Source organism: Papio anubis, chromosome 1, assembly GCF_008728515.1.
Source record: "Papio anubis isolate 15944 chromosome 1, Panubis1.0, whole genome shotgun sequence".
Classification (NCBI taxonomy): Eukaryota; Metazoa; Chordata; class Mammalia; order Primates; family Cercopithecidae; genus Papio; species Papio anubis.
The window spans coordinates 131525691-131548532 of record NC_044976.1 but is presented as its reverse complement, the minus strand read 5'-3'; the positions used below and the strand labels follow the sequence as shown (position 1 = coordinate 131548532).

Sequence of the window (22842 nt, the reverse complement as noted above, 5' to 3'; positions counted from 1 at the left end):
AAAATGCAAAAATTAACCTGGAGTGGTGGCACGCACCTGTAGTCCCAACTATTTTGGGGGCTGAGGCAGGAGGATCGCTTGAACCCCAGAGGTCGAGATTGCAAATGAGCCAAGATTATACCAATTCACTCCAGCCTGGGGGTCAAAGTAAGACCAAATTTTTAAAAAATATATTTATTTTATTTATGTTTATTTCAGTTTATTCAGTGAATCATTCCAGCCTGTGGCAGTAAGTTGTTTGTTATTGTTGTTGTTTGTTTTGTTTTGAGACAGTCTCACTCTTGTCACCCAGGCTAGAATGCAGTGGCATGATTTCAGCTCACTGCAACCTCCACCTCCTGGGTTCAAGCGATTCTCCTACCTCAGTCATCTGGGTAGCTGGGATTACAGGTGTGCAGCACCACACCGGGCTAATTTTGTATTTTTAGTAGAGATGGAGTTTCACCATGTTGGCCAAGCTGGCTTTGAACTCCTGACCTCAGGTGATCCACCCCGCTTGGCCTCCCAAAGTGCTAAGATTACAGGCATGAGTCACCGTGCTCAGCCTCCAGTACAATATTGAGTAAGAGTGTTGGCGGGGCGCGGTGGCTCATGCCTGTAATCCCAGTACTTTGGGAGGCCGAGGAGGGCAGATCACAAGGTCAGGAGATCGAGACCATCCTGGCTAACATAGTGAAACCCTGTCTCTACTAAAAATACAAAAAAAAATTAGGTGGGTGTGGTGGCGGGCGCCTGTAGTCCCAGCTACTCGGGAGGCTGAGCCAGGAGAATGGTGTGAACCTGGGAGGCGGAGCTTGCAGTGAGCCGCGATAGATAGCGAGATTCTGTTTCAAAATAAATAAATAAATAAAAAGAGTTACTTTAACTCTGTTCTTTAACTCTGTTAACTGTATTTTCTCAACTATAAAATGAGGATAATAAGGCTTATAAGGCTGGGCATGGTGGCTCACACCTATAATCCCAGCACTTTGGGAGACTAAGGGAGGAGGATTGCTTGAGCACAGAAGTTTGAGACCAGCCTGGGCAAAATAGAGAGACCCCTGTCTTCATGAAAAGTTTAAAAATTAGCTGGATGTGGTGGCGTGCACCTGTGTCCCCATCTACTTGGGGAGTTGAGATGGGAGGATGACTTGAATCTGGGAGGTCAAGGCTGCAATGAGCCGTGATTGAACCACTGCATTCCAGCCTGGGTGACAGAGTGAAACTGTCTCAATTAAAAAAAAAAAAAAAAAAAAAAAAAAAAAAAAAAAAAAGCTTATGTGGTTATAACTATATACACAGTCGCCATTCATTTACATAATAGGCTGTCAGGATAAAATTCAGATAAATAAATGGCAGTATTCAAACTTTTATATGGTAGTAAAGCCAGGTTTACAAACAAAATCTTACCTGGAGTCCCAAACTATAAAAACAATCAATATAGCGCTGCTCTTGTTCAAGTGCAGGCAGAAGACCTCTATCCCTGAGAATACTTCTATGGTAACTACTCATCCTCATCACACTTTATTAATTGTATAATTGTCTTGATAGCCTAGAAGCTCAATCAGGGTAGGGATTGTGTATCTATCTTGTTCAATGCTGTGCTCCTAAAACCTACTATAGCATCTGCCACAGATTAAATGTTCAATCAATATTTTTAACATCAATGAGTATCTCGATACATAAAGTAAGCACCAGAAAAGCTGTCTTTATAAAGCTGCATGTTGTTTTTGTTTCATAGTTTTGGAAAACCACCTTATTTTTTCTTTTTTTTTTTTTTTTTTGAGACGGAGTCTCGCTCTGTCACCCAGGCTGGAGTTCAGTGGCCGGATCTCTGCTCACTGCAAGCTCCGCCTCCCGGGTTTACGCCATTCTCCTGGCTCAGCCTCCCGAGTAGCTGGGACTACAGGCGCCCGCCACCTCGCCCGGCTATTTTTTTGTACTTTTTAGTAGAGACGGGGTTTCACCGTGTTAGCCAGGATGGTCTCGATCTCCTGACCTTGTGATCCGCCCGTCTCGGCCTCCCAAAGTGCTAGGATTACAGGCTTCAGCCACCGCGCCCGGCCTATTTTTTTTCTTGAGACACAGTTTCACTCTTGTTGCCCAGCCTGGAGTGCAGTGGCGCAATCTCAGCTCACTGCAACCTCTGCCTCCTGGGTTCAAGCAATTCTCCTGCCTCAGCCACCTGAGTAGCTGGGACTACAGGTGCCCGCCACCGCACCTGGCTGATTTTTTGTATTTTTAGTAGAGACGGGGTTTCACCGTGTTAGCCAGGATGATCTCGATCTCCTGACCTCGTGATCCGCCCTCTTCGGCCTCCCAAAGTGCTGGGGTTACAGGCATGGGCCACTGCGCCCAGCTCCTCTGTTCTTTAAGGCATTGGTCTGGACTCTAATATGCTGGAAAATAACTCAGAATGGTGAAAGAAATGATGGCTTTGCTATAGGGAGGAAGCCATGTTATAGAAGATTAGTGTAGATGGAGAGCCAGTTTTGGAAGTTATTCTCTTTTGTTATTACCTTTAATTATCCCGGAGACTTCAACAAAGAATTATTGTAAATTATAGCTTGGTCTCTTATGCTATGAGAAACTGGGTTCACACTTAGAATCACTTGGTAAAAATAATTATAATATTAAGCTAACATTTATACGGTGCTTATTATGTGTTTGGTACTGTCCTAAACATTTTACAAACATCAGCTCCTTTACTTCTGGCAATAACCCTGGGGTGGGTACTCTCATTATCCTCATTTACATGTGAAGAAATTGAAGCACAAGTTGAATGAAAAAAAGCCCTATCACACAGCAATTAAATGGTAGACCTGAAATTCAATCCAGAGCACAGCCTGGCTCTAGAAGTCACACACTTAACCAATTGATATACTTTTCTACCATCGCTAGACCAATATTAAATTAGCAGCAGGGATCTGAGGGATTGGAAGCAGTAGCAGGCCCTAAATGGCAGACAGTGATCAATACTGAACCTGTTTCTGAAAACACAAGGAAAGCCTGGTGGTTCTGCATTAAGCACAGTAGAGCTTCAGGGACTCTAACCCCCTCCCTTGAATGGGCTGAGGTATGCACAGTACCTTCTGTGGTATTGGTATCACCCTTAGGGATTTTGGAACTACAGACTTTGCATTTAACCATTAATGGGACTTCAAGAGAAACTAATATGGTGACAATTACCATAAAATAAGAAATCCCTATTCTGGAGATATACAAAGTACTGTCTGAGTAACTATGCCTGAGAGAATCAGATATGGCTGATGGCCTTTGAACTGGAACTCTTAGTATGAATACATTAAACACGCAGGCAAGGAGGGAGCAGGGAAAGCACAAATACGATAACATGAGAACAAACTTTTACATACATTAGGTTTTAAAATATTTACTTCTGAGTAGGTAATACATGCACCTGCCCCAAATTTAAAAAGGACAAAAGAATATACAGTGAAACCTATGTTTCAGAGTTTTGCTCGTCACCCAGGATGGACTGCAGTGGTGCAATCTCAGCTCACTGAAACCTCTGCCTCCTAGGCTCAAGTGATCCTTTCACCTCGGCCTCCTGAGTAGCTGGTACTACAGCAGGCACATGCCACCATGCTCAGCTAATTTTTGTATATTTTTGTAGAGATGGAGTTTCACGCCGTGTTGCCCAGGCTGGTCTCGAACTCCTGAGCTCAAGCAATCTGCCCACCTCAGCCTCCCAAAGTGCTGAGATTATAGGCATGAGCCACTGCACCTCGCCTACTATCTTTTCATATGTTTAGTATCCATTTGTATTTCCTGTTTTGTACATTCTTTCATTATTATTCATTTATTTTAGAGATGGAATCTCCTTATGTTGCCCAAGCTGGTCTCGAACTCCTTGGCTCAAAGGGATCCAGCCTCTCAAGCAGCTACATACAGGTGCATGCTACACCCAGCTCTTTTCTGTAAAGTCTTACCTCCTTTCCCCCTTTTAAATTATTATTTATTTTACTTACTGATTTGCTTTTTTTTTTTTGAGACGGAGTTTCGCTCTTGTTGCCCAGGCTGGAGTGCAATGGCGCGATCTCGGCTCACCGCAACCTCTGCCTCCGGGGTTCAAGCGATTCTCTTGCCTCAGCCTCCAGAGTAGCTGGGATTACAGGCATGCACCACCACGCCCAGTTAATTTTGTGTTTTTAGCAGTGACGGGGTTTCTCCATGTTGGTCAGACTGGTCTCGAACTCGCGACCTCAGGTGATCCACCCGCCTTGGCCTCCAAAGTCCTGGGATTTGGGCGTGTTACAGGTGTGAGCCAACATGCCCAATCTTTTTTTCATTTTTCTTTTTTTTGAGATGGAGTCTTGCTCTGTTGCCCAGGCTGGAGTGTAGTGGCACAATCTCAGCTCATTGCAACCTCCGCCTCCTGGGTTCAAGCGATTCTCCTGCCTCAGCCTCCTGAGTAGCTGGGACTACAGGTGCCCGCCACCATGCCCAGCTAATTTTTGTGTTTTCAGTAGAGACAGGGTTTCACTGTGTTGGCCAGGATGGTCTCCATCTCCTGACCTCATGATCCACCTGCCTCAGCCTCCCAAAGTGCTGGGATTACAGGTCTGAGCCACCACACCCAGCTTTTTTTTTTTTTGAGACAGATTCTTGCTCTGTCGCCTAGGCTGGAGTGCAGTGGTGCGATCTCGGCTCACTGCAACCTCCACCTCCCAGGTTCAAGCGATTTTCCTGCCTCAGGCTCCCAAGTAGCTGGGATTACAGGTGCCTGCACCACATCTGGCTACTTTTTGTATTTTTAATGGAGACAGGTTTTTCCATGTTGGCCAGGCTGGTTTTGAACTCCTGACTCAGGAGATCCTCTCACCTCGGCCTCCCAAAGTACTGGGATTACAGGAATGAGCCACTGCGCCCGGCCTGATTTGTATTTTTTAAAAAATATTAATATTAAAGATATTAGCCATTTGTGATGAGTAGTAAATATTTTTCCCAGTTTGTTATTTGTCTTTGCTTTTGTTCATAGTATTTTAAACAATGTGAAAAATTTTCACATATGAGGTTGAGTTTATCAGTATTTTGCTTGTAGCTTCTGGTGGTGGTGTCACCATAACAGTCTCAATTATTTTTTAAAAATTTTCCTCAGGCCTGGCGCGGTGGCTCATGCCTGTAATCCCAGCACATTGGGAGGCCAAGGCGGACAGATCAATTGAGGTCTGGAGTTTGAGACCAGCCTGGCCAACATGGTAAAACCCCATCTCTACTGAAAATACAAAAATTAGCTGGGTGTGGTGGCAGGCGCCAGTAGTCCCAGCTACTCGGGAGGCTGAGGCAGGAGAATCGTTTGAATCTGGGAGGCAGAGGTTGCAGTGAGCTGAGATTGTGCCACTGCACTCCAGCCTGGGCAACAGAGTGAGACTCAGTCTCAAACTAAATTAAACTAAACTAAACTAAACTAAACTAAAAATAAATGACTCAATGAGTTTCCTTTCTTGTCAGTGTTACTAGATTAACAGATTAGGAGAACATCATAGATGCAGTGCATCTTTTTTTTTTTTTCTGAGATGGTGTCTTACTCTGTTGCTCAGGCTGGAGTGCAGTGGCATGATCTCAGCTCACTGCAACCTCTGCCTCCAGGGTTCAAGTGATTCTCCCACCTCAGCCTCTGGAGTAGCTGGGATTACAGGCGACTGCCACCATGCCCAGCTAATTTTTGTGTTTTTAGTAGAGACGGGGTTTCTCCATGTTGGCCAGGCTGGTCTCAAACTGCTGACCTCAAGAGATCCACCTGCCTTGGCCTCCCAAAGTGCTGGGATTATAGGCATGAACCACCACACCCGGCCTGTTATGTTATTTGAAAAAATTAGGCTGGGCGCAGTGGATCATGCCTGTAATCCCAGCACTTTGGGAGGCAGAGGCGGGCGGATCACGAAGTCAGGAGATTGAGACCATCCTGGCTAACACGGTGAAACCCTGTCTCTACTAAAAATACAAAAAATTAGCCAAGCATTGTGGCGGGCGCCTGTAGTCCCAGCTACTTGGGAGGCTGAGGCAGGAGAATGGCATGAACTCAGAAGATGGAGCTTGCAGTGAGCCGAGATTGCGCCACTGCACTCCAGCCTGGGCGACAGAGCGAGACTCTGTCTCAAAAAAAATAAATAAATAAAAAATAAAAAGTTAGAGAATGGTCTAGAATATAAGAGCATTTTTATTTAATTGAACAACCGCCCAAAGAAAAATTGGTTAATTCTCTAATTAACTGGTGGGATTGGTGAGACAGGGTTGTTTTATGTTACCGTCTTTGGAATAACCAATGACTTGGAAAAAGTCATCCCCATGGGGGCAGCAGAGAGTCACTGATAAAGAGCCTGCTGAATTTCTGAAACCTGGTGAAATTTGTTATATATAATACAATAATAAATATTAGGTAACATTTATGGAGCACTAGGACCTGTGCAACACTTTCTATACATCATTTAATATAATCATTAGAACAATGATCTGTGAGGTGGATGTTATATTTCTTTCACAGATAAGAAAACAAGTTTAGAGAAGTTAAGGAACTTGCCTGTCATATTAGTGAGGGTCAGAGCTGGGGAATGAAGAAAAGGGAATAGGTTGAGGAGACTTGAACAGCAGATCATTAGGATTCAGCAACTGACTGTGGTCCCTACTCTTTTTCTTTTTCCTTTTTCTTGAGGCAGCAGGGTCTGGCTCTGTCACCCAGGCTGGAGTGCAGTGGTGTGATCTTGGCTCACTGCAACCTCGGCTTTCCAGGCTCAAGTGATCCTTCCACCTCAGCCTCCTGAGTAGCTGGAACTACAAGCACATGCTACCATGACTGACTAATTTTTGTATTTTTTTCTGTAGAGACAGGGTTTGGCCATGTTACCCAGGCTGCTCTTGAACTCCTGGGCTCAAGCAATCCACCCGCCTCAGCCTCTCAAAGTGCTGGGATTGCAGGCGTGAGCCACCGTGCATGGCTGAGGTCCGTACTCTTTTATTTAGGAGCCATAGAAGCCAGAATTCTAGCTAAGGACTTACAGCTAGGTTCGAATCTGAACTGAAATTAGGAGGAGTCAGTAGTATAATGCCTGGATGAAAATGAGTAACTGCCGCAGCTTAGAGTTAATAGGAAACCAAGAAGTAGATCAGATCATCAGGTCAGCAAGTCCCTGCAGGGTAAAGCCGAAGAGTAAAGCTCTGGTAGGGACACAGGGATCCGAGTGGCCCTGGAAGAGTCAAGAGGATACTTGTGACAAGGGGCTAGTGCTAGTAAGATATAGACTTCCTTAAGGGAATATCTGGTTTGAAAAGATTAATCTCGTAGAGCTGGGAAGGAACATGGACTAGGACAAGCAGCCTTAATAGAGTATTCAGATCAAGAAAGAGAACAGATCTGCTTTACTCTAAACTTTACTGTACCACTGACTTGCAAAAAAAATATTTAGTAGGGACATGTGGCTATGATGTGTTGACCCAGAGAGAAAAAACAGAACCAATAAGTGGAAGTTACAAAGAGATTTATCTAAGGATAGTAAAAAGGCCTTTCTAATTACTGAGAACTACAGGGAGTTGAAAACTACAGTTAAGGATACAGTGGAAATGTGAGCTTGTGGAGAGACAGCTTAAGGGTTCCAGGTTACAGATTCCAGTGAAGGAAGAGGTAACTGTGGGAGTAGCGTTTTGATAAGTAGAAAAGGATGGGCATCAGGGTAGAACTGAAGGGGCCAGTCTTTGAAAGCTGGAGGGATGTTTTCTCAGCTGAGGAAGAGATACGAACTAATGTAAAGGAAGAAACATAACAAGCAGAGGACTTCCACAAGATAATTCTACACAGCGTTCTCAATCTTCTCAGAGGAAGTTCTCCCAAGTTTTTAGTTGAATCAAGGAGAGGGTGGTTCATAAGGCAAGAGATGAAGTTTTTGTTTTAACTGTACAGATGATGTATAGTTTAAGCTAAGGAGGAACAGCAATCTAGCTATAGCTAACGAAAAACCCTAAACTGTTTGAAATATTTTTTTCTCAGTGATGGACATGAGGGTGCCCATCTCTACACAGGAGGTCCCTTTGGCTTAGCTCAGGGAATCTGCACAGCTCTCTTTGTTGGCATTATGATCTTATGGCTTCATGTTGAAAGAGTGAACTTCCAGGCCTCCCCAAGCAGAAAACATCCCTCCAAATAAACTGACTAGTTTAGGAACAGCTGGCCAGGCAACTGTCCCAATGTTTGGAATTTGGAAAATTTGGTCATTGAAGTCTGGCCCCAGGGGAAAAGAACTGCGTTCTGTGAGTCCTGTAGGGGAAGAGAGATTACTTTGGAAGGCCTAATGAAGGCAAATCTCAGCCCTTCCTTCAGCTTTCCTTTTTTTTTTTTTTTTTTTTTTTCCCGAGACAGAGCTCAATTCTGTTGCCCAGGCTGGAGTACAGTGACATAATCTTGGCTTACTGCAACCTCCGCCTCTCAGGTTCAAGCAATTCTCCTGCCTCAGTCTCCCGAGTAGGTGGGATTACAAGCACATGCCACCACCACACCCAGCTAATTTTTGTATTTTTTTAGTAGAGACGGGGTTTCACCATGTTGGCCAGGCTAGTCTTGAACTCCTGACCTCAAGTGATCCTCCTGCCTCGGCCTCCCAAAGTGCTGGAATTATAGGTGTGAGCCACCATGCCCGGCTAAGCTTTCCATTCTCAATGAAGAAAGCGATCTGTTCTTTTCCCCATTGGCTGCAATAAGCAGACTGGACATCATACTATGACTAGAAAAGGCAATCCTCAGCTTTCTGTAATCCTCTGAATGGAACTGGGTTAGGTTTGGAGAGGAAAGGTGGGTTCATGGAAAAGAATTACCATCACAGTGCCAAGACTACTAGGTGTCAAACCATTTCAGAATATGCATATGGAGAGAGAATATTATTCTACTTTAAGAAGTAGTGCCTGTGTCTGCCTTTTTTGCGGGCTTATATGGATTACATCTGCATTTCACACATCAGAGCTACCTCTGTCCTGATGGCTATTCCTCTAGAAAAAGTTTAGGAAAAGCTAAGGAGCAATCTGCGAAGACAATGAATATATAAGGGAGGCTGTTTACAAAAGAAAAGCATTCCAGTGGGTATAGAGGAAAACATGGTCAGAGGTGAGGTAGAAATTTTTGACTTTTCCCAATTAATGAACACCTTTTCCCTTCAACGTGCTAGAGGCTGTTTATTCTTGCTCCTGTAGGAAGGGGTGGCAAGGTATCAGCTTTCTCTTTGCTACCCACTGCTACTTTCAGACCACTGTGCTTCCATCCTCTTGCAAAAATTCTTCTCCCTTTGAAGCTTCTGCCATCTGGCTTTACTGCCCCTTAGCACCCTTTTTTTTTCTTTTTCTTTTTGGAGTGCAGTGGCATAATCACAGCTCACTGCAGACTCAGACTCCTGGGCTCAAGTGATCCTCCAAACCCAGCCTTCAGCACCTATTAAATAACCTCTCTTTGTGCCAGCTCTTACTATCACCCTGGGAGGTTTTAGAAAAACCCATGAAAACTACAGTTAGTTCCTGACCTCCAACTCAAACTAATACTCCCACTTTCAATTCCTTAATTTCACCTTTTCTAGGAAAACAGGTTTTTGTTGATGGCAGCTTCAGGGCCATAGTAAGGACTGGAAGAAGGTAGCATTCTTCTTTTTTTTTTTTTTTGAAACAGAGTCTCACTATGTCACTCAGGTTGGAGTGCAATGGTGCCATCAGGGCTCACTGCAACCTCAAACTCCTCAGTCTCAGGTGATCCTCCCACCTCAGCCTCCCAAATAGCTGGGACTACAGGGAAGTGCACACCCAGCTAATTAAAAAAAAAAAAAAATCTGTAGAGATGGGGTCTCTCACTATGTTGCCCAGGCTGATCTTGAACTCCTGGCCAAAGCATTGGGATTACAGGTGTAAGCCACCACACCCAGCCAGGGTAGCATTCTTGCGTGTACTAAGATTGATGGTGCCAGCACTGGCTGATGTTGACTTGAAGACTCACTGAAAGACTGGGACTGGCAGCCGTGATGCATAAGGGCAGAATAGCCTGGGGGTTGTACTGCCCAGTGATACTTGGGGAAAGGTTCAAGATCTGGATTTGACTCTTGTGCTAAGCTTCCAAGAAACCTAGGTTCAGAGGTAAAAGCACCTTTCCTATTAGCTGCCTCCTGGGGACATCTGACACTTTCAACATCCACCCCCCTGAAACACTCTTCCCTTTGATTCTGTGATAATTATCGCCCAGGTTTTCTTCTTCTTCACTCACTGTTCCTTTTCAAAGATTCTCCAAGGGCTCTTTTTCTACTTGTGCCTTAAATGTTGGAATTTCCCAGGGCACTCTTCTTAGCCCTCAGCTCTTTTCCGGCGCGCTTATCCAAATCTATGGCTTCAATTATCACTGAAAGGTTGATGTTTCAGAATTTCTGGCCTATAGATCATAGGACTTTCTAAAAAGTAGCCTTCTGGCCAGGCACCATGGCTCATGCCTGTAATCCCAGCACTTTAGGAGGCCGAGGCGGGTGGATCATGAGGTCAGGAGTTTGAGACAAGCCGGACCAACATAATGAAACCCCGTCTCTACTAAACATACAAAAAATTAGCCAGGCATGGTGGCATATGCCTGTAGTCTCAGCTACTCGAGAGGCTGAGGCAGCAGAATTGCTTGAACCTGGGAGTCAGAAGTTGCAGTGAGGCCGGGCGCGGTGGCTCAAGCCTGTAATCCCAGCACTTTGGGAGGCCGAGACGGGCGGATCACGAGGTCAGGAGATCGAGACCATCCTGGCTAACACGGTGAAACCCCGTCTCTACTAAAAAATACAAAAAACTAGCCGGGCGAGGTGGCGGGCGCCTGTAGTCCCAGCTACTCGGGAGGCTGAGGCAGGAGAATGGCGGGAACCCGGGAGGCGGAGCTTGCAGTGAGCTGAGATCCGGCCACAGCACTCCAGCCTGGGCGACAGAGCAAGACTCCGTCTCAAAAAAAAAAAAAAAAAGAAGTTGCAGTGAGCCGAGATCGTGCCACTGTCACTCTGGGTGACAGAGTAAGACTTTGTCTCAAAAAAAAAAAAAAAAGTAGCTTTCTATAAGATGTGCATAGAAAAATAATTTCAAGCAATAAAGATAGATGTACAATGAAAAGTATGTCTCATCCCTCCTAGGCCCACTCTTCATAATTTTTTAATGCATGTGTAAATGTGTCATATGTATTGTGTGCTTGCTTTTTTCCTCCACTTATATGTTCCTCTTAAGTTTTAGATCTGTATATTAAACATGCCACTAGGACATATCTATCTAGCTATCTCACAGATACCTAAAACTTCTTTCCTTTCTTTGGAATTCTCCCTCCTGCAATACCCTACCATTAGTCTCCTTTTTACATCAACACCATGAAAAAACTGTCTTTGTATGTTGTGCTTTCTCAATTCAATCTGGTTTCTATCCACCATAACTACAAAACAGCTTTCTCCAAATTTCCTAAATGACCTCCTTGTTGCAATATCTTTTTTGGGGGGACAGAGTCTCGCTGGAGTGCAATGGTGCAATTTCGGCTAACTGTACCTCTGCCTCCTGGGTTCAAGCGATTCTCCCACCTCAGCCTCCCAAGTAGCTGGGATTACAAGTGCCCGACACCATGTCTGGCTAATTTGTGTATTTTTAGTAGAGGTGGGAGTTCCACCATGTTGTCCAGGCTGGTCGCGAACTCCTGACCTCAGGTGATCGGCCCACCTCGGCCCCCAAAGTGCTGGAATTACAGGTGTGAGCTACCACACCCAGCCTTTTTATTTATTTATTTACTTATTTACAAGAAAACCAAAGTCTTGTTCTGTTGCCAGGAGTGCAGTGGTGCAATCTCCGCTCACTGCAACCTCCGCCTCCTGGGTTGAAATGATTCTTGTGTTTCAGCCTCCAGAGTACCTGGGATCACAGGTGTGTACCACCATGCCCAGCTAATGTTTGTATTTTTTGTAAAGATGGTGTCTTGCCACATTGGCCAAACTGGTCTGCAACTCCTGGTCTCAAGTGATTCACCCACCTAGGCCCCCCAAAGTGCTGGGATTACAGGTGTGAGCCACTGTGCCTGGCCCTTGTTGCAATATCTGATAGATACATTTTATTTATTTTATTTTAGTTTTTTGGAGACAGAGTCTCACTCTGTCACCCAGACTGGAATGCAGTGGCCCGATCTCAGCTCACTGCAACCTTCGCCTCCTAGGTTCAAGCGATTCTTGTGCCTCAGCCTCCCCAGTAGCTGGGACTACAGGCACACACTACCATACCTGGCTGATTTTTGTGTTTTTAGTAGAGACGGGGTTTCAACGTGTTGGCCAGGCTGGTCTCCAGCTCCTAACCTCAAGTGATCTGCCCACCATGGCCTCCCAAAGTGCTGGGCCTATTTTATTTTTTTTGAGACAGGGTCTTGCTCTGGTGCCCAGGCTGGAGTGCAGTGGCACGATCTCAGCTCACTGCAACCTCCGCCTCCTGGGTTCAAGCAATTCTTATGCTTCAGCCTCCCAAGTAGCTGGCATTACAGGCATGTGCAACCACACCCATCTAATTTTTGTATTTTTAGTAGAGACAGGGTTTCACCATGTTGGTCAGGCTGGTCTCGAACTCCTGGCCTCAAGTGATCCACCCACCTCGGCCTCTCAAAGTGCTGGGATTACAGGTGTGAGCCACCACGCCCGGCCCTGATGGATATATTTTAGTTCACATTTTACTTTCTCTCTGTTACACTAAACGCTTTAACCAGTTTCCTTGATAGTTCTCTATGGTTTTCTTTCCTTTCGGTTTGCCCCTTCTCAGTGTTCTGTTTTCGGCTTCCCTCAACCTATTCTGCAAATGCAGGTATCTTTCTCTCCAGCCCATTTCATGGCTTCAACAGCCATCTATATGCACATGCACACAGACCTCAAACCTTTCTTTTGGGTTCCCAACCCACATTAGCTAATATCCCAGGGGCACCTAAAACTCATTATCTCCCCCTAAACGAGAAAGAAAATGGTATCATTATTCCCCAGTTGTCCAAGTCACAACATTGGTACCTCTTAATCCAATCTGTATCTCCCCATCCGCACTCTCCCTTTCACAGGCAGACGCCTGGAAAAGAGCCTCACAACTGCTCTCCTTGATTCTCATTTTGTCCCCTCAATTCATCCTTCACACTGCACGCAGCGATCTAAAATGCCATAAAATTGTTCACACCTCTGTTGAGATTCTTCAAAGACAATGAAAAGTTTTAAGAATAAAAATCAATTAATTTACAAGGCTTCGCATACTCTGGTCTTCCCCTATCTATTACCTCTTTCTTAAGCCACACCAGGCTGTTGGCAGCTCCAGAACGTACCCGCACCATCCTCCCCACCCCCAATTCCCAACAGCCCTACACGGATCAGCTAGGCGACACTTGCTACAGGAAACTGGCGTTCAAAAGGTAAATGCTGAACGAATGAATTCCGAGACGGGATCTGAGCAGCGCTTTCGGCTCCGGATCCGGGTTTACGGAACGTCCGGGTTATCAGGAAGCTCAGAGGAAAGGTGAAATCCAGAACTTGACCCTTCACTCAAGTTCTCCAGACAAACCGATCCCCGTGCTATTCCGCCCTTATGAGTCATGGCTGCCAATCCCAGCCTTTCAGTGGGTCTTGCAGTGGCCACCAGCCAGCTGTGGCGCCACCAATGTTTCCACATTCAAGAACGCTATCCTCTCCCATTCCTTATTACCGCCCTAAGCAGCCGTCAAGAAAAACCGGCGTTGCCAGCTTGCCCCAAAGCAAGATGGCTGCCAATCCCTATCTCTCCTCCCGAAGTGAAGCTATCCACTCCCCGCTTAATGCCGTTGCCAGGCTGCCCTCACTTACTATGGCTACTGCGGCTCATGTCTCACTATGGCCTCGAAGCCGCCACTAACCGGCCGGGTTCCGGGAGGCGCCGTTCAGGATGCAGCCACCCCCGCCCGCCTCTCCCCTCCCCCACGCCCGCGGCGGCGGCGGCGGCGGCGGCGGCGGCTGGAGCCCGGATGCGGCGCCGTGAGACAGGCCCGGGAGAGCGGCGCGGATGGATCCAATATGGCGGCGCCGAGCCTGAGCCGAGAGTGAGGCGGAGGGGCGGCCGGAATGGGGAGAGGGAGTCGAGCGGGACGGGGCGGGGCCGGGCGGGGCCGCAAAGGGCTTGGGGAAGGAAAGTGGAGGGGGAGGCGGTGGCGACGTCCAGCCTGAGAACCTCAGGAGAGGGAGGTGACGGGACGCTGAGAGGTGGGGGAGGGGAGCTGCCGAGGGGGGCGTGCAGGGGAGATGGCAACTGCGGGAGAGGGCAGGGGTCGAGACCGAGGAGTGAGGGCATGGGGAGGGGCGTAAACAAGGGCTGAGTCTGGGCCCAGCCAGGGGTATTAGAGAGGCCGAGGTGGGGAGTGGGGCTGCGATCCGCTCGTATTGAAGTGGGTAGGAGCAGGAGGGAGAGGCTGAGGGTGTGAAGGGGAAGGGGGCTGTGGCATGTGGTTGGAGGGAGGACTGGACTCTGATGAGGGGTGTTGCGAGGAGGTGGGGAAAGCTCAGAATTGGAGTTTAGACGATTCTGAGGGGCTTCGAAAGTGTTAAATTGGATGTGGGAGGGGGAAGGGCCTAGGGGAGAATTTGGGTGGAAAAGGAGAGAACGGAGGTTTGGGGAATGGAGAGAGTGTCGGTGGGAGGAGGTAATGGAGAAAGTGAGAGACTGGGAGGAAGAAAGTTTGGGAAGAAGGAGTGGAATGGGAGATAGGACAGTGGAGCTGCACGGGTGATAGAGGTTCGGGGGTTTCCCTTTCCCCGGTGGAGAGGAGGAGAGAACAGAGTTAAGCAGCATCAGTTGCAGCCAATTCTAATTGCCAGGTCCTTAGCTTTTAAGAGGGTGGGAAGGGCAGAAGGGAATGGTCATGTGGGTTTGCAGAATTGGGGTTGGATGAGAATTCAACTGGGTTTGTTTTCCAAAAGACTCCCTAGCTTACTGTTCCCTTGTTTTTCCTGCTTGGGAAAATGGGGAAGCCGGTGTCGTCCAAGTGTGGAGGAGCAAAGGACTTTTCTAGTTTTTAGCATTAGCAATAAAAGAGTGGGGGAGCAGACATGGCTATATTGGAACCCTATATGCTAAGGTGGAGGCTCTGGAAGTCTGAGGAGGGAAAGACAAAAGATAGAGTGGCATCTAGACAGGCTAATTAAATGAGTGCTGTAGTTTCCAGACCCTTTTGCTGTTTAAGTCTAGAAGGGAGGGGGTAACATGGATACTGTATGTAGAAAAACTTTCCCTGGTGAAACATAGATGTATGAGTGGATGCTGCGCCATTAGATATTTTGTTCTCATTGTGTGCTAGTTAAGGGAAAGGGCCAAAGGTAGAATTTGGAGGATAGTGCTGGTCTGTTGTAACCACTTGCCTCCCAGTTTTTTCTGAAGATGAAAGTTAACATTAATATTGTAACAAAATAGGAATAAGGAATTGTGGAGGAAGATGAGAAGGTGCCAGAGGGTAATTGATTTTCCCAGAAGTTCTTAAATTTGGGAGCTTTCTTACCGCAAGCCATTGAGACTAGAAATTCTTGGAGTTGGTATTTTTGTAAATTGACTAATAGAGAGTTAGGGAAGCCTGGAGACTTGTTGGGGGTGAGTTCTCTAAATGTCTTTAGGCTTGTCTGCGTACTTTTGCAACGAGATTGTCTAATTCTATGGGCCTTCGAGGTTTCAAAGTAAAACTTGAAAATTAATTATTTTCCTCTCCTTATTTGTTTTTGTTTTGCTGCTGGCTGTGAAACTTGTGCTAGGAAGAGACCTGGGAAATTAAGTTTCTTGCGGAGGTAAGTCTGGAACTTTTTTATTGTTTTCAAACAATGGAAGGGAATGGAAATAGCATGAGAGTTATTTTGAGGTTGGGTCCCTTAATGAGGAGGAGAATGCCAGGGAAAATGAGTTTTCATTCACCCATCTGAGTGCATGAGCTCTGTTGTAATCACTGTTACTTCAGTTAATTGGAGATAGGAGGGAAAAGAGAAGGAGATTTAGATGTCTTGGGACAATCCCCCAGCTTTGGTTTGTTATTGTCTAGTCTTCTTGGTCAGCTCTGAAACTTTTTTTTTTTTCCCAAACATATGGAAGGCTGTATTCTAGTACATTGTCTACTAAATTTTGCCCTTGGAGGGTTGCTGGGACACCTTCCTTCCATGGGAAACTTTTCCTCTCACTTTCTCTTCTAGCTGTTGGGGAGTTCCTGGCATCTTTATTTTGAAAACATACTGTGTAATTTTGACTTCCAGATATTTGATTACATTTCCTAGTTCCACGAGCAAGAATGTACTCTTAACCATCTTTAAGATTTTCTGTGTAGTTTTCATTTCAAGTTTCAAGACACCACTTTTTTTGTAGTTCTTCTACAAAAAAGAACTACAAATGACTTTTCTTCTGAGGACTTCTGAGTCAGATATCTCTAATTCTCCTATGAAATTACAAATATCATCCCTGTTCAGAAAAGATGACTGTCGTTTTCATTTCAAGACAGCACTCTTTTTTATTTCTTTCACGTGGCTTTCCCCTAAGGGCTTCTGAGAGAGCCAAGTACCTCAAAAACTACAGCTATTCCTGGTTGGGATGAGACCAGACTTTGCTTGGAAGTAGAAACATAGTAGAGAAAGACCAATCCGGAGAAAATCCTGAAGATACCTATAGACTGTCTGTTGGCCCTTGGCTGACTTGGACTTCTCTAAAGAAAAAAGTAAAACTCCAGGAAATACAGCAATTCCTCAGAATCAATTATTCTTGGGAAACTGTAGGGGAGAATTCATGTGTTACTGTCTCACATAGAGCCAGACCAGTCAGTGGGATCAAGACTTTCTGTGTGCTGTAGTTTTGTCTCTTGGTATTTGGCAGTGTTTCAGATACCAAGACTTGAGTTAGTTCTAATCTTCTGTTCAGAGGGCTACATTCTCCTCACCATTCTGATACCTGTTATCTAGGATCTCTGTATGTTTTAAGTTGAGCTCCCTTGCTTCACTGCCACAGAAATCTGAGTATATTTTGGTTTTAGAAGAAATTGGTCATGTTTTCTTTTCTAATTTTACTAATCAGCTGAACTTTCATCACATTTTTTTTCCTTTTTCCTTTTTTTTTTTTTTGAGGCAAGGTCTCACTGTGTACCCCAGGCTGGAGTGCAGTGGTGCGTTAGAGTAGCTGGGACCACAGGTATGTCCCACCATGCCCAGGAAATTTTTGTTTATTGTTTGTAGAGATGGGGTTGTGCCATGTTGCTCAGGCTGGTCTCGAACTCCTGGGCTCAAGCAGTCCTGCCTTGGTCTCCCGAAGTGTTGGGATTACAAGTGTGAGCCACCGTGCCAGGCCTCATCACATTCTTTTAATGTTAAAGTTAGATAGATTCTTGGAACCCTTATCTGGGTTGCATTAAGTGAAGAGGGCTGCCCCTTAACCTGCATGACAGTATCCTCATATTTCTCCCAAGGACATGGCCTTGAGGAACTTACATATTTCTATGTTTTGCTTCACTGAATAAGCAATATAAGTCTGATTAGTGACCTAACAAGGAGTCTGCTACTCATCCAGTTTCAAGACTTTAAAGATGGCCCTGAGGCTTACGAGCAGGATCCTTTGTATCTGTCTTGCAGAGGATTACATTTCTAATATCCCCACAGAACTCCAGATTGAACTAGGTCAAAGTAGACCTCCTGGGATGGGGCAGAAGTGGGTGTAGAACTACCACCTGTTCTTCAGCTGAATGGCAACAGCAGGTGACAGAGGACCCAAGGTTGGAATGGCATGAAACACCTTAGTGCAGTTAGACTTGGGAGTTAAATGAATGTGTATGTCCGATAGGCTTTTCTTTTCTTCTGGAATGTTGTTTGATGGGTTTGGATTGGGGGGACCAAATGGCTTCTTCTAGATCTAGTGTGGAAAGTGACATGCATTCTTTTGACCCTTCATCATGCTCCACCTAGAATAGGGTTTCTCATCCTCGGCATTATTGACATTTTATGCTGGATGATTCTTTGTTGTGGCAGACTGTTCTGTGCATTATAGGATGTTTCTTTTTTCTTTTGAGACAGGGTCTGTCTCTGTCACCTGGGCTGGAGTGTAGTGGCGCTATCACATCCCACTGCACCTTCGACCTCCCAGGCTCAAGCGATTCTCCTACCTTAGCCTCCCAAGTAGCTGGGATCACAGGTGCATGCCACCACGCCTGGCTAATTTTTTATTTTTTGTAGAGATGGGGTTTCACCATGTTGTCCAAGCTGATCTCAAACTCCTGGGCTCAAGCGTTCCTCCCCCCTTGGCCTCTTAAAGTGCAGGGATTACAGACGTGAGTCACTGCACCTGTCTTATAGGATGTTTCTAAATATCCCTGGCTTCTACTCATTATGTGCTGATTGCAGTCCCCTTCCCCACCAGGCATGATAATCAGAAATGTCTCCAGACATTGCGACATATTCCCCAGGGGTCAAATTTGCCCCTGGTTGAGAACCACTGACCTAAAAGCTCTTATAATTCCTAGTACATTGATGATCTAGCCTGGGATCTGGGACTTAAAGGTGGCTAGTGTGTCTGTTTCCTCTCAAATGTAGGGAGTTAACTTCAAGGGATTGAAGCTTATAGAATTACATCCATAGATGCGTAACTAGGACCGCAGTGCTTTCCTGTATTTTGCCTCATTTTCCATTGTGAGGGTATGTGGGGACAGTGTTTCTTCATTTCCTCGGGTTTAAGCACACTTTAAATTTGGGAACTGGGGAGCAACTGGCTCTTCTGGTTGGTTTAATGTGAAACCTACCCATCTGCTTTATCTGAGATCCTCATAATCAACAGCTGGCCCAAGGGAACAGGTGGGATAGGGAACAAGGAGAAGTTACAGGGGCTCTGAGGAGGCTCAGTTTTCTCATGTTGCCTGCTATGAGCAATAACTTATTTTCCTTTAGCACCTTCATTTGTACCCAGTGACAGCAACAGGTGAATCGAGAGGAAGAGACAAGGAATACCAGTCTACAGTTGAATAGCTATTTTCCATGCTTTGGGTGGGGCATCTGGGCTCTCAAAATTATATATGGATTACATTTCCTTTCTACATGTCAGAACCCATGGTATAGGGTTAAGTGATCCCAGAGTGTACCTCCCCTTTTCTTAAGGGAATGAGTTTCTCTGTGCTTTCATTTTAGTTTCTCATCTGAGGAAGAGAGGACTAGTTCCTACTTACTCTTCAGCTTTCCAAGTCTCTATCAGCTTTGTTTTTCCAAAGCAGCTTATTATTTTATTGTTTCTTAGTCTAGCCTCAGTTCCTTTTTGTATAAATGGACAGAACAACCTGTCTTATTGTTGAGTAGGGTAGTGTGGTGTGGTATGGTGTGGGTAGTTCTGGACATTGCAGAGGAGGCTATGGCTAGTTAGAATATATGCATGGTAACTGAGTTACCTGTATCTCTGTTTTTAATGGGGTCCTCTCAGAATTTTGTGAGTTTGTTTCTTAATTGGAATTGCTGGAGGTGATCTCTTGGAGATTAAGTTCAGTTCAACAGTGGGTTGCTCCTACTATATTTGAGGCTCTGTCCATTACTAGTCACTAGGGATATAAAGATGAATATGACATAGCCCCTCTATGAGTTGAGTAGGATCTAATGGGATAATAAATACACAAATAATTTTAGTACATGGTGATAAATGGTGTAAAAGAGATATGCATAGTGTTCAATAAGAGCACGGAAGAGGACTACTTATCTCAGCATGGGGGTGTAGAGAATGCATTTTGAAGATGGCATCTGAGCTGACTCTTAAAGAATGAGTAGGAGTTAGCCATCTGAAAAAGAGTGATGGGGGTGTGGAATAGAGAAGGGAGAGGGGCATTCAAGCAAAGAGAAAAAGGTATAGAGAAACAAATTGCATGATGTATGTGAGCTATAAACAAATTGATAACGTTAGAGAATAAAAAGTGGATGTGGTGGGAGATGAGGTTGGGAAGGTAGGCCTGATCTTAGAAGGCTTGATGTGTGTGTAAAGAATTTGGAGTGTTCGGCCAGGCGTGGTGGCTCACGCCTGTAATCCCAGCACTTTGGGAGGCCGAGGCAGGCAGATCACAAGGTCAGGAGTTCGAGACCAGCCTGGCCAATATGGTGAAACCCCGTCTCTACTAAAAATACAAAAATTAGCTGGGCGTGGTGGCGTGCGCCTGTAGTCCCAGCTACTCGGGAAGCTGAGGCAGGAGAATCACTTGAACCGGGGAGGCGGAGGTTGCAGTGAGCCAAGATTGTGCCGCTGCACTCCAGCCTGGGCAACAAAGCGACTCTGTCTCAAAAAAAAGAGAGAGTTTGCAGTGTTCTTATAGATAAGGAAGGGGCTATCAACAATGGGTCTGAAGCAGGAAAGTGACTTGGTCAGTTGTGGACTTTAGACAGCTTACTGAACTGGATGCGGCAGTGGATGGATTTAGGTAGGTTAAAATTGGTGTTGCAGAGAACTTTTAAAGTAACAGTAGTCCAGGTGAAAGATTATTGTAATCTGAACCATGGCAGTGGAGGTGGAAAGGTAGGACAGATTTACGAAATATCTAGAAGTAGCATTAACAGGAATTTAGAATTGATTGTGTGATTGGAGATTGTGACCAGAGAGTGGACAGTATTGGATGGTGCTGTCTGGTGGAGCAGTAAGTATGAGTGACTTGAGTGGAGTGAAAGTTGTTGAATTTGAAAATTGATTAATGACTGTGTCATTATTATTAACCATAGCCCATAATGATGGAGGAACTTTGTGAATCAAGTGCCAAACTATATAATGAATGTGGGGCTGTGATTGGTCATTGATAGGGGATTGGTAAATGACATCCATGAGGAAAGCTTAGAAGTTGGTATTGCCAAAGGCCAGGTACAGTGGCTCACGCCTGTAATCCCAGCACTTTGGGAGGCCAAGGCGGGCGGATGACCTGAGGTCAGGAGTTCAAGACCAGCCTGGCCATCATGGTAAAACCCCGTGTCTACTAAAAATACAAAAATTCGCAAGACATGGTGGCGCTTGCCTGTAATCCCAGCTATTTGGGAGGCTGAGGCACGAGAATCGCTTGAACCCGGGAGGCAGAGGTTGCAGTGCGCCGAGATTGTGCCACTGCACTCCAGCCTGGGTGACACAGTGAGACTGCATCTCAAAAAAAAAAAAAAAAAGTTGGTATTGCCAAATAGTATGACGATCAAGGGAGTACAAATGGCACAGAATTACAAGAATGCTTATTGTAGAAACGTAATAAATGTTATTTTAAATCCATGAGTTTTGGTAAATATTGATAAACTTTCTGAGCAGTTATCGTTTCTGGATGTGGTTGGACTGTAGGAAAAATGTGGAGGGATGATTCTGGGCTGCAAAGGCCAAGGATGCTTGTATCTTTGAAATCTGTTTCACAACCATTTATGTAAGGGTTACCAAGTGATTCTGCATGTATTTTCTCATTGGATTCTTAACAACTCTGAGGTATAGATTCATTCATCCCTGATTACAGATGACAGCACTGAGAATTTGGAGTTAAGTGACTTGCTTACGGTCACACAGCTACACAGCTTTTCAGTGAGAACAGTCAGAATTTAAACTAGTTCTTTTTTTTTTTTTTTTTCAAGATGGGGGTCTCACTCTGTCACCCAGGCTACAGTGCAGGATTATAGCTCACTGCAGCCTTGAACTCCTGGCCTCAAGTGATCCTCCTGCCTCAGCCTCCTGAGTAGCTGGGACTATAGGCGTGTACCACCAAGCCCAGCTAATTTTTTCTTTTTTGTAGGAACTGGGGTCTCCATATGTTGCCCAGGCTGATCTTGAACTCCTGGCCTCAAGCCTTCCTCCCACTTCAGCCTCCTGTGCAGCTGGGACTACAGGCGTGTACCACCAAGCCCAGCTAATTTTTTCTTTGTAGAAACAGGGGTCTCCATATGTTGCCCAGGCTGGTCTTGAATGTTTGGGCTCAAGTGATCCTCCTGCCTTGGCCTCCCAAAATGCTGGGATTACAGGTGTGAGCCCCTGTGCCCAGCCAGTGTTTATTTGTAAACAAACACTTTAAAAAATGTAATAAACATGTATAAAGCACTATACTGTGCCAGGCATTATTAGCGACTGGGAATATGGGAATGCCTAAGACTAGTTCCTGCCCTTGAGTATCTCATCGGTTCTTTCCCTGCCCTTTCAGTACAGTGTGGATTGCAGCTGCTGAGCAGGGATTCTGGAAAGCATTGCGTACCTGAGCCCCCAGCATGGCGGGCCTAAAGCGGCGGGCAAGCCAGGTGTGGCCAGAAGAGCATGGTGAGCAGGAACATGGGCTGTACAGCCTGCACCGCATGTTTGACATCGTGGGCACTCATCTGACACACAGAGATGTTCGCGTGCTTTCTTTCCTCTTTGTTGATGTCATTGATGACCACGAGCGTGGACTCATCCGAAATGGACGTGACTTCTTATTGGCACTGGAGCGCCAGGGCCGCTGTGATGAAAGTAACTTTCGCCAGGTGCTGCAGCTGCTGCGCATCATCACTCGCCACGACCTGCTGCCCTATGTCACCCTCAAGAGAAGACGGGCTGGTGAGGATGTATTAGGGGCTAGAATCAGGGAAGAGTTGTGGGAGGCCAGGAAGGAGCAGCATAGGCATCCAAAGGGGAAGACACATTGACCCTGGGGAGTACTTAGAGTAAGTTGTGAGGCCCATTGGGGGTTTGGACTGACAGAAGGGAAGGGTATATATTTTCCTGAATGATTACTTCTCCTCCTACAGTGTGCCCTGATCTTGTAGACAAATATCTGGAGGAGACATCAATTCGCTATGTGACCCCCAGAGCCCTCAGTGATCCAGAACCAAGGCCTCCCCAGCCCCCTAAAACAGGTGAGAAGACATTAACTCCCCCTAC

General features: G+C 45.7%; 2 protein-coding genes across 9 annotated transcripts in view; one reads left to right on the top strand and one right to left on the bottom strand.

Moving 5' to 3' along the window:
* Positions 1 to 13926, bottom strand: part of UFC1 (ubiquitin-fold modifier conjugating enzyme 1) — a 20787-nt gene extending 6861 nt beyond the window's left edge. The window contains exon 1 of one of the 2 annotated variants that reach the window (XM_031654814.1): positions 13815 to 13926. The gene's annotated coding sequence lies outside the window, so the exon portion shown is untranslated. The remainder of the gene's footprint in view (positions 1 to 13814) is intronic. The other variant, XM_031654823.1, reaches the window with a different exon arrangement.
* DEDD (death effector domain containing) overlaps positions 13907 to 22842 on the top strand; it is an 11481-nt gene continuing 2545 nt past the window's right edge. Inside the window, exons 1-4 of one of the 7 annotated variants that reach the window (XM_031654783.1) lie at positions 13907 to 14047; positions 15744 to 15776; positions 22130 to 22518; positions 22710 to 22817. In XM_031654783.1, coding sequence (XP_031510643.1) covers positions 22194 to 22518; positions 22710 to 22817 — 433 coding nt within the window. In that variant the 5' untranslated portion in view covers positions 13907 to 14047; positions 15744 to 15776; positions 22130 to 22193. Of the gene's footprint in view, positions 14048 to 14105; positions 14208 to 14376; positions 15777 to 22129; positions 22519 to 22709; positions 22818 to 22842 lie in introns of those variants that run through there. The other 6 variants (XM_031654790.1, XM_031654799.1, XM_031654802.1 and 3 more) reach the window with 6 other exon arrangements.